This window comes from Sceloporus undulatus, chromosome 7 (assembly GCF_019175285.1).
Source record: "Sceloporus undulatus isolate JIND9_A2432 ecotype Alabama chromosome 7, SceUnd_v1.1, whole genome shotgun sequence".
In the NCBI taxonomy this organism is placed as follows: Eukaryota; Metazoa; Chordata; class Lepidosauria; order Squamata; family Phrynosomatidae; genus Sceloporus; species Sceloporus undulatus.
In genome coordinates, this window is record NC_056528.1 from 34,207,043 (window position 1) to 34,218,742 (window position 11,700).

At 43.7% G+C, this 11,700-nt stretch overlaps 1 protein-coding gene across 1 annotated transcript; it reads right to left on the reverse strand.

Annotated features, from left to right (window-relative positions):
* Positions 1-3,686: 3,686 nt before the first annotated feature.
* Positions 3,687-11,315, reverse strand: SLITRK4 (SLIT and NTRK like family member 4). The gene is made up of 2 exons (XM_042477718.1): positions 11,230-11,315; positions 3,687-7,875 (listed from the first exon to the last, which is right to left on the reverse strand). The coding sequence occupies exon 2, from the start codon at positions 7,822-7,824 to the stop codon at positions 5,317-5,319; it is 2,508 nt and encodes an 835-aa protein (XP_042333652.1). The 5' UTR covers positions 7,825-7,875; positions 11,230-11,315; the 3' UTR covers positions 3,687-5,316.
* Positions 11,316-11,700: the final 385 nt, after the last annotated feature.

An 11,700-nucleotide genomic window follows, 5' to 3' on the forward strand; every position in this document is an offset into this window, starting at 1 on the left:
GTGTTTAACCTGGAATATCACTATGAAAAGGAATCTTAGAGCAGCTTTGAGTCTGAGCAAAAAAAGGTGGTAGCATAAGCTTACACAGATTTGCATTTGAAGAAGTCAACCAAGATCTGCAGTGCAGAAATAATGCAGTTTGACACCACTTTTGACTACCATGACTCCATCCTATGGAGTCCTGGGATTTGTAGTTTGTTGTGGCACAGAGCTCTCAGACAGAGGCTAAATATCTCCCAAAACTACAAATCCCAGAATACCATGGCATTAAGCCATGGCAAGTAAAGTGATATCATATTGCTTTAATTCTGCAGGACAGAGTAGATCCAAGTCTACAAAAGGTCATGCTACAACTGTTTGCACTAAGTTAGCCTCAAAGGTACCTTTTGCAGAACAGATGCAGAACAGATGGTATATATATGTGTGTGTGTGTGAACCAGTCCAGGTCAACACATTGTGGATTATTTCATGCCAAGAAATGTTGGCTCGTGCTTTGGGAAAGGCTTGAACAGCATGACCTTTGAAGGCCTTCCTCACTGAGAGGCTCAGCCTTCTCTCCATTTCCACCATTGACACATTCACTGTCCCTCTCTATGTGGGCCTGTCCCAAACAACCAGCCAAGAGGGAGTTCAAGGGTGTTGCTTTCTTCTGTTGCTACATTTATTCACTCTTGTAATTGCTTACAATTGCTGGGGCAAGGAGGAAGATCTACATGGCAGGAAGCTCTAGAGAACAGCTAGAAAGGTTCCTCTTGGCGAATGATACAGGTCTCAAGGTAACCATCCCATGGAGAAAACAACCATGAGATCTGAGGAATGCATATAGATCTTTGTCTTAAGAGCAAGCATGATGTGCTTCAGCCAACTCCTACTGAAAGGTAGTACCTTAGTCTGGCTGCACCAGCTCACCTCTGTGTTGCTTTGACTAGTGGCAACCCCATATAAAAAGATAAAAATAAAATCCCGTAGACCATATGAGCAACTACATCCTGATTCACATAAACATTTAACTCAATTGATTTATCTCAATTACATATTAATGACTCCCTATTTCCCAACATGCATCACAGTCAACCCTCTGTATCCACGGATTGGATTCAACCATCCAGAGCATTAATATTTTTTTAAAAAAAATCCCCTAAAACAAACCTTGATTTTGCCATATTATATAGGACACAATTTTATTGTGCCACTGTACATAATGGGATTTGAGCATCCATGGATTTTGGTATCCATGCCAGGTCCTGGAACCAAACCTCAGCAGATACAAGGGCCCAATGTACAATTAGACACAAAAGTATGAAGAATGTTACTAGCACCAGGCAGTGATGGAGGATAAATAGCTCAAGGGTTCAGACATATACTCAAGATTATGAAAAGGGGGGGGGGGAGAGGTTAATAATCTTGATACCTTTAGGTTGGCTAATCTAGTTCTCATGGAGATATAACAGTGCCGTTATTTTCTGGTGGATAGCACTTTAGGCTGCAGGAGAAAGCATGCAACATCTGATATATATATCCCACTTGTCAGTTCCAACTAGAGTAATTGAATTAACTGTTGAATTGTGAATCAACATGATTCAATAGTCCTCCTCTAGTTAGGCTAGCAATAGGATTCAGTGCATCATATATATATATATATATATATATATATATATATATATAGCCATATATAAAATGATCTCACATAACATATCCTTTTTTTTCCCCTTGCTTCCTTTTCTTTGGGTAGGAATCTTTGTGGTTTTATTTTCCTGGGAAGGATTTGTGCCTTCATTTACTGTATCAATAGGTACAGGTTTATCTTTTCACCTCCTGTTTTATAAACTGCAAAGAAGTAACTTGTTTTCTCTGCTGTACACAGATCTGAAGCGATGCAGACAGACCTCATGTTTAAATGTCCTTTCAATGAATAGGTTACTCAGACTACAAAAACGCAACCGCACACATGTTGCCAGTTACCTAAAGAAACGTCATACTATGCTTTGGACCTCTCATGCAATCTAGTATGCTGTGGTTCATGGTACTTTCCCCCTAAATGCAACACACTGATCTCCATGGCAAGGATGCTTAAATGTTCTCATTGCCCTTGTAAAAATGGCATGGCTGTCTTGGAATATGACTGAGGCACAGTTCCAACAAACACCAGAGAAAATGGTACAATTTTTCATGGATTCTCGAGATTGCATGGGACAGCTTGGTGTGAATGAATGTTTCCCTACATGACCACAAATGGTAATGGTGGAGTTCTCCTGCACATAAAAAGCCAAAGCATGAATGGGAAAGGTAGGCTCCTCTCTTTGACATCTAGTTTTGCACCTAATTGATATGTATGGAAGAGCATTTAGTCCTGCAGCCTACCCCTTCCCTGCAGTTTGAATTCCAGAAACAGATTTTCTACGTATGCACTGTTGATGAGAACAAGTCTGGAGGCCTCATACAGACTAATCTGCCTATGGAAGTTTAGAAATGGATCAAGATGCCAATTTACAATATATCACTTAAAGCCTCCATGGACTTCTGATCTGTGAGTTTCAAATCTGCACATTATGCAGAAAGCTGTTGTGTGGCTTTGACCATAAAAGTCAAAGTGATGTATGCTAAAAAATTACAACTGATGGGATGGAGCCTCCACTTGATGTTTGCTGCTCAGGTTACCTACATATTATAGAACGATCATTAGCAAACACTACAGATTGCTAACTAAAACAAGACACTAAGAAACCAGACTCTCACTATCTGTGGCCTACCACATTGAAAGCAACCTAGATATATTGCTTTCTGTCTCACAACATCTTTCTTTGTCTCTCTCTCTCTCACACACACACAAAAGTTAAAGACAGTGTGATCATTACAGTGTGCTCTATAAGCTGCCAGAATCTATCTATCTATCTATCTATCTATCTATCTATCTATCTATCTATCTATCTATCTATCTGCCCCCCCACTGAGAGTGCTCAAAATATATCCCAGGAGCTGCAGTATGCCTCTGCATTGCATGGCGCCAAAATGATTGCATGCTTGTGCTTATACAAGTATAGACATTAAAAAAAAGTAAGCTATACACCCCTCCATTTAAGGTATCTGACTGATGAAAACCAGAAGAGGGCCAAACCCTGAAGAACTAGTATTGGACGATAACATTTTAATCCAGCAGCCTCCAAGGGGTGAACATGAACTTGTGATTTACCAAGGATGGGGGACTTGAAAACAGAAGAGTGTCTGCAGTAAACAGTGAGAATCAGAGCACACAAGGAGGGTCTTGCTAAACATTATGCTCTTGGTTGTCTTGCTAGGTCACAGTGTCATACCCTACAGCATTTCCCAAGTGAAAACCTGGACATGTGTGGCCAGGCAACATCAGAGTGTGGTCAAAATGGCAGAGATGAACAGACTAAAAGCTAGAAGAGGCTGCAGGAGTTTGCTTTTGCCTGAGTCTACAGGGAGGAGCAAGATTCATTCCTCTCCTCAAGCCAATGCAATAATGGAGATCAAACAACTTCTGCACTTTCGAACTCAGTTTGTACCATTTGGTGTTAAGCAGAGGACAAAGGGGGAAAGTGGAAGGAGACAGAAACCAGGCCTTGTTAAAAGCAGCTGGAAAAGTGGGATAAAAGAAGATTCATCAGTACACTCAATCAGGATATTTGGAGGTTATGAAGTGTAATATGGATGAACCATAGCTGTCTTGGTAAAGTTACTCAGAAAAGTTACTTTTTTGGACTGCAGCTCCCAGAATCCTCCACGCTTTTCCAAGTATGACCACCACTGCATTATTTCCAATGTCCTACTGCAACTCGCAATACCTTCAAACAGCAGCAAGCTTCAGAACCTGACCACAAATGCTAAAATACAGTTTTGAGTCCTTACCAACTCAGTGGACTTTTGTAACAACAGCAACAACACAACGTCGTCTATGAAATAAGCCACCAAGTCCTGAAGTGTCAGAATCCTTAACAACAAGCCAAAACACAGTGTATATCAAAGAGTATAAAGGAAATCAACTCAGCTATCCATGAATCTAAAGGGACAAATCTCCAAAGAAGGTCCTCTGCTACTTTCACAAGAGTAGTACAGAACATAATTTTATTACCATTATTATTATTATTCTTAGACCTGATCACATTGACTCTCAAATAAATCTATACATTTTGTCAACAGTTTCTGTTTGGTATATTGTTCTCTCTCCTTTTTTTTAACTTTTAAAATTATACTGAACGATTAATGCACCTTTGTGACCAGGAAAAAAACAAATCAGGCATATTTAAATACATATTGAGGAGTACATAATTTTTCCCCTATTTAGTATACAAAGTATTTCATAAATATGAATTATATTACAAAAATAATTTCTGAAACGCTCACACAGCAAGCAAATTCTTTTTTTAAAATTTTAGACAACCTTTGGGGGGGTTGAAAGAAGTTTCACGTCACTGAGAATGGGTTAAACAGGGGTTAAGAAGCCATAAATTAGTCTTACAGCAAGATTTTGTTTTTGTTTTGTTTTTCTTTCCCGTCACATTGAATGCTGCCATTTTTTAATCTTTTGTTTTTATTTGCTTGTCGCTGTTGTGGGTTGGTTAGCTGGTTGGTTCAATTTTGATGCCGATTCGTGGTATGCGTCAGACGGTCAAATCAATTGGTAGGGATGCAATGCATGGCATATTTGAAACAAAGAATTCTGCACAATTTTAACATTATAAATCCAGCGGTTTCAAGATGCAGGCCATAAAGGTAACCAATTTTTACACGTACTATCGAATGTTCTCTCTTTTTGCATGCTTTTTTTTGTTTTGTTTTTGTAAAAACTTGGATTCGGTAAGCTCTAAAACAGTGCTGCTTACAAGACCACATACCATGGGAATTGACTGACTCCAGTTCCACCACCACATTTAATCCACTTGCAGATGGATGACCAGCTGAGGTATGCCAGCATCGATACCAGTTTCTTTCTTTTCTCTCTCTCTCTCTCTCTTTTTCTTTCCTTCTTGTGCATTTGCTTTAACAAATCACAAGGAGACGAAAAGTTTTGCCATTAGGGTAAAAAACATATATGCCTCTTGAGGTTAAATTCAGTGTAATATGTGTATAAAGCAACACTTTGGCCATAGAGTTCCGCAGGATCCCCTATGGGATTTCCACAGGGCAAGAGTTTCGTGAAACAACACCTATTTTTGAGCTAGAGTTTTATCACACACCCTTGGCTCACCTGCCTCTATGCCTACCAGTAGAATATCATATTTGGAAATTAAAAGTCAACAAAAGGCACTTGCATCATTAAATAAATGTTCTTTGTAGGAAAGGAGATTGCATGACCTAAATTTTATTCAAAGCCGTTTGTTCTTCGAGAACTTGTAAGTAGTCCGGTGAGCCCTGAAGTTTAGCTTTCAGCTCAAAATACTCACTCTTTCTTTGTTCGACGACTATTTTACTATGATTACCCCCTATTAAAGATTTCTTGTTTTTTCTGTCTTGCTGTTTCTCTGGATACCGTATCTCAAAGCCACTGACCCCTATACTGTTGTATTCCTTTTTACTTTCGAGAAAATTCTGAATAAATACGTTTGAATCTCGGCCTGGGAATAACTCGTCCAGTTCGTCGATTGTGCTGAGTCTTTTTCTGGTATCCATGTGCAATAAATCTTTATCCTTGTCGCTGTTATTCCTCAGGATGACTTTCTGCCCCGGCGGCTCGGAAAATGTGAAGCCCGTTTCCGTTTCCTTTAAGCCACAAGAGTGGCTTTTGCTCATGTGCTCAATGGTTTGAGGGATGAAGGCTTCTGCCCCAAGGGTGTCCTTTTTATTTGACATGTGGTCATGTTTCCGTAGCTGCAGCTGCATGGAACTGCATTCTGGGTTCCCCAGCCCTTCGTGTTTCACAGATGGTTTCTTGTTGCGACGAAGAACGAAGACAAGAAGACAGAAAGCAACAAAGACAGTTAAAATCAGCACCACCAAGATGCTTAGGATGAGGATAGACAAAGGTACAGGTCCACCTGGAGGACTCCGAATGGGACCCAAGGGTGTCGTAAAGGTGACCACTGGTGCAGGGCTTGTAAAAAAGGCAGACTTTAGGAGTTTAGGACACAAGATCTCATTTTTGAGAGATTTCAGTTCAATGTTTGCAAACTGCACTGGTGTATCACACTTTAATTCCTTCACGACAATCCCTTCATTGAGCTTCTCCAGCCAGAGCTTCAAGGCAACCAGGTCACAAGTGCAGTCCCATGGATTGCCTTCCAGATCAATCTGTGTGAGGGATTTCAGGTGATCCAGCACACCGCTTACAGGCAGGTACATGAAATGGTTGTTTTTCAGGTTCAGCCGAGCCAGGGGAGCCCCAGCAAAAATGTAGGCCGGCAGACTTCTCAGCAAGTTGTTGTTCAGGTAGAGCAGTTGCAAGTTTGGCATCAGGTCAAATGTGCCCGCCAAAATTTCTTTGATGACATTGTATTCCAAATACAGGTACTGAAGGTTGTGGAGGCCAGCAAACATTTCGGGGCTCAGACGCTCAATCTGATTGCCATTTAGATACAACCGCCGTAAATTTGTGAGGTTGCGGAAAACCTCCCCTCTGATTGCCACAATGCGATTGCTGCCCAGATGGAGTAAATCCAGCCCTTCAAACTCAGCAAAGTCAGAAGTGTCCACGTCCTTAATGTAATTGCCATTCACGTGCAGTTTCTTGGCATTCAATGGCTTAGGAACCAGTTCAGCCAAGGACTGGATGTTTCTTTCTTGACAATTGACACTTAATCCCAAATCTGATGGGTGCGTTTTGCAAACGCAAGGGTGTGGGCAAGGTGTCAGAGGAGGCACCCTAGTCTGAAAGGACACAATTTGACTGAGGTTGCGGTTGGAGAGGGATTTGCCCGCCACGATACCCGAGATCTTAGAAGGGTTGGTTGTTTTGGGAGGCTTGGTGACCAATCGGTGCACTGACGTTTGCGTTGTGTGGCCATTGGGTGTGCTGTAACCCGGTTCCAGCTGCGAGGGAGGCAGGATGCGCACATCAAAATCACTCCCTGTCCCCATGGAACACAACTCTTGCTTATTTGTCTCTTTCAAAAGCCTCCCATACAAGTCACTGGGCGTCTCACAGATGGCCTCCCCAATGTAGATGTTGTAGGGCATGTTCTCCAGCCATGCCTTCAATGGCAAGAGATCACAAGTACAATTCCATGGATTGTCTTCCAGCTGCAGTTCCACAATGCGTCCAATGTGTTCCAAGACCCCAATATAGGGCAGCTTCTGTATTCTGTTCCCACGTATATCCAGGTGGGTCAGAGAAGCAAAACGGAAAATATTGTCAGGGAGGAAGGCAATCAGATTGTCATTGAGGATGAGGACCTTCAGTTTGTGGAGCTTATTGAAGGCTCCCCGTTCAATATATTTGATTAAATTGTAGTCAGCCTGGAGATACTCCAAGTTCTCGATGCCAAGGAAAGTCTCAGCTCGGAGGATCTTTAATTCATTGTTGTTCAAGTGCAACTGCTTTAATGCGCTGAGACCCAGGAAAGCTCCTCCCTCAATGTTCTGTAATTTATTGTTACCCAGCTGCAGGGACACAGCATGAGTAAAGTTCAGAAATGTATTTGGATACAGGATGATGAGGAGGTTGTTCTGAAAATTGAGGTGATAGAAGGTAGACCAAGGTGGCTTCAGCTGATTTGGTCTGTAGACTGCAACCTTTTCACAGTTGACGTAAAGTACATTCTCCACTGACACGCAGGAGCAAACATTGCAAATTTCCACAGATGAGTCAGTCTCTGGATCTGTAGCAGAAGCTGGGCTGCACAACACCAGAAAGAACCACAGGAGCATCTTCTTAGGAAAAGCAATCAAACCTGGTGGTCTTGAAGAACGATGGATAATCTATAAAAGAAGGGGAGGGGGACAAGTTATAGTTGCTGTCATCCCAGAATCAAAAACAGAATTTTAAAATAATAATAATAACAACAACAATGTAACAGCTACAAATCAAGCTACTGCAAGAACAGCTAGAGTGCAACAAGAAACAGAATGGATTACTGCAGTTTGAAGAGGACTTAGAGGTAGCTTGCATTTGAAATGTTCATTGTGTTTTATTTTCTTTCTTTCTATCTATCCATATCCGTAGTCTCAGTCTCTTACTTTCTTTTGTACCTACACAATGCAGGGATGTGGTGCATTTCCCCATCGAACATAACAAAATCAAAACCTCCTCAGGAACATTCCCATTGCAATGTATGCATAGCATTCCAAATGCAAGTCCTTCTGCAGAAAGATTTGCAAAAAATGGGTTGTGTGGAAGCAACAAACAACCTCTTATGGAAAAAAAAAGTGAGGGAGAAAGAGAAAGCTGGAATGGGGTTGGAGGTTGGAAATGTGTAATCTTGTTCAAAATGCAAAGAAATGCACAAGAGAGCAAGGCTTCAGGATGCAAGGAGAAAAAAAATGTTCTCCCACTCTTACACAATGCTCATTGCAAATGCATAGTGTCCCCTATCGATGCAGAGTTAGGTGCCAGCCAATGATACCCACTGGCTTTTCTCTTATATTTGCATACTCAGAAAGAGGGTTTATAGAAAAACCCTGGTACGGTATGGAAGAGCTCATTAGCATCCACATAAACCATGGAGGTGCTTACTCTATACCAATAAAAGCATTGCCATGACAGGACAGGAGTCTGGTCAGCATCCCCCATCCTAAAAGGACATCCCAATTGGTAGTGCAAAACAAAGTCATCTTTCACCGGGGTGACATCACTCGACATCTTTTTCCCCCATGCACATAACCTTATATAATTTGCCTTAGCCCTCTGCATTGCCAGGGAAGATACCTTTTGCAAACCATTTTATACGTTCATCTATGATACACTACATACACATACACACACAGAGTTAAATCCAACTCCTATTTGACAGTCCTTCTTTGGGATCCCCGTATCTTTCCAACCCAGGGGCCTGCCAGGCATAGACAGTGCAAAGGATCTATGATTTGCATTGCAAGAAGAGATGGAGGAGGAAGAGAAGGCACTTTTCTAGAAACCTTCAAAAAGACTGTGTGTGTGTGAAAAGAGTTGCAAACATTGGATGCTGAGGGAATCCTGCATATATTGGAGAACGATACAAATGTATGGCTGAAAATACAAAGTGTAAAAAAATGATGAGAGAAGAAGGGGGAAACAAACTAGAGGAGGAGAAGGGAAGGCCAAGGAGAAATCCAAGGAGGTTTTAAAAGGGTCTGCAGAAAGGGACCCAGAAAGTGTGGCAGGGGAAGAAAAATTGGGAGGAGGAGGAGGAGGAGGAAAGGAGAATGGGATTCGAGTGGGGAGAAAAATCCCAGAGGAAAAAGCAAGAAAACAGAAAATGAGGAAAATTTGGGGAACTCAGATGGGAACGTGTGTGTGTGTGTGTGTGGGTGGTGTGATGAGTTAGGGGACAGGAGAATAGGGGCAGGGATAGAGGTCAAATAATAATAAATGATAATAGGATGTATTCTGCTTTTTCACAAAGGATTCCAACAGTATAAATAAACATCAAAATAAAAATTGCAATCAAAACCCCCCAAACCCTAACCCTCCCATTAATCATAATGGAGGGTGAGTTGGGAAGGGGCCAGAAAGAAGACTAGGAAGGAAAACGAAAGGAAAATGAAGATGAAGAAAGAGGGGGATGGAGACAGGTTTCCGTGCAGGGGAGAGGACCCAATGCTTGGATGGAGAGGCTGAGAAGCAGTCGAGATGTTAAGATGCTGGGATGGAGTTAAAGATGCTGGGACAGGGACGCTGGGGATGCTGGGATGGAGTCAAAGAGAAAGATGCTGGGATAGGGATGCTGGAGGAGAGTCAGGATGCCGGGATGCTGAGATGGAGTCAAAGAAGATGCTGGGATAGGAAGCTGGAATGGGCAGGGATGCTGGGATGGAGTCAAGAAAGATGCTGGGATAGGGATGCTGGAATGGAGTCAGGGATGCTGGATGCTTGCGATGGAGTCAAGAAATTGCTGGGATAGGAATGCTGGAATGGAGTCAGGATGGGATAGTCAAAAAGAATGTGGGAGGGATCTGGAAGGGAGTCGGGATGCGGGATAGAGAGATGCGGGATAGAGTTAAAGATGCTGAGATGCTGGGATAGAGGAGAAAGCAAGAAAGAGGCAGCCCGGGATAATATGGAGATGGGGAGCCCCTTGAACTATGAAAATCCCCCATAAAGTGGGGGGGGGCAGTGGGAAAAAGAGGAAAGGAGCTGGGAATAAACCGGGAAAGGCCTCTTTTTTGGGGGAGGGGGTTTGAAAAGGGCCAGTCCATCGCTGGGGAAGTGTGCAAAGAGCAAAGGATGCTCAGGTGGTTGGGGGGGGGAGACTTTGGAACTGTCTCGGGGGGGGGCTGGCCCCCTCTCAGGGTTCCGCCCCCTCCCTCTTTCTCTGCCCCTCCCCCCCCCGGCGTTCTCCCCACTGGGGGGGGGGGGGTCCCTGGATCTGGTGGTGGGGGGGAGGGTGTAAACTCCAGCAGCGCAGCGGAAAGTTTGGCAGCAGGTCCCGCTCCTGTGCGTTGGCTCCGATCATTGGTGGGAGGGGTGAAAGAAGGCGGGAAAGGAACAAGGGGGGGCTTTTAAAATTATCCTTCCAAGAGGGGGGAGAAGAAGCGGGGGGGACGGTTCAAGTGGGGTTGCAAACCTCCCCCCCCCCTATAGTACAATAAAATACTCCAGGCCCAACAAGGGGGGCATGAAAGAATGGAGAAAAAGGGGATTTGCAAAGGAGAGGCTGGAGGTTTGCAAAAGGAGGGGGGTCCCGCTTTTGAAATCAGCAAGCCCCCCTTCTTATTTTTCTTTCTTTGCAAAAGAGATGCAAAACAAGAAGGGGGGGGAGTCCCTTTGCACGCCCCCCCCAAGACTGAATGCAGGAGACAAACCATCACCACTAGTGTTTATTTTTTTTTCTTTGCAAAAATACTGGATTTGCAAAAGGGGGGAAAAAAGGGGGGGTTCCCTGGACGATCCTTTGCAGAATGCATGCAACCCCCTCCCCGCCCGAATGGACCTCAGGTCTTTATTCCTCCCTTCCTTCCTTCTTTGCAATAATGCTGGAGATCTGCGAAAGGAAATGGGGGTTCCCTTGCCGCCCCCTTGCTGAAATGCATGCAAACCACCACCCCCCCCAAAAAAAGCCTTCTTCTTTTTCCTCGCCAAAAATGCCTCCTTATCTTTTGACTCCTCCTTGAAAGCCTTGGTGCTGCCTTCCTTACCTTTCCGAAGGAAAAGGGTCTCTTCTTGGGTCCCCCTCCTCTGCAGATTTTTTGAGGTTGTCCTCCCTACGTTAGGAGACCTTCTGCCCTCCTCCAACCCTGGACACACAACACACACCATCACACACACACACCAAGAGAGAGCACTGGCAAGGGAGCCAAGCTTCGCCATGCGCCACAAACGCACAGGAGACCCACAAAGAGCAGGAGGAGGCAGGAGGAGGCAAAGGCATCCACACAACCACACGCCACAGCTAGAATGAGAATGAGGAGGGGGGGATACACACACACACACACACAAACACACACACACACACTGGGAACAGTGATGTGTGGCTCTCTTTGTGTGTCTTCTCTTTCTCCCGGACACACACAAACCAAAATCTGACCCAGATGGGGGGCTGGATGTGTGTTTTGTATGTAGATGTCACACCAAGAGGCATCACGACATGGAGGCCTCCCCCAAAAATT

Bases quoted from the DNA above. Each gene is read 5' to 3' on its own strand.
- SLITRK4 (XM_042477718.1), bottom strand. From the start codon at position 7,824: ATGCTCCTGTGGTTCTTTCTGGTGTTGTGCAGCCCAGCTTCTGCTACA.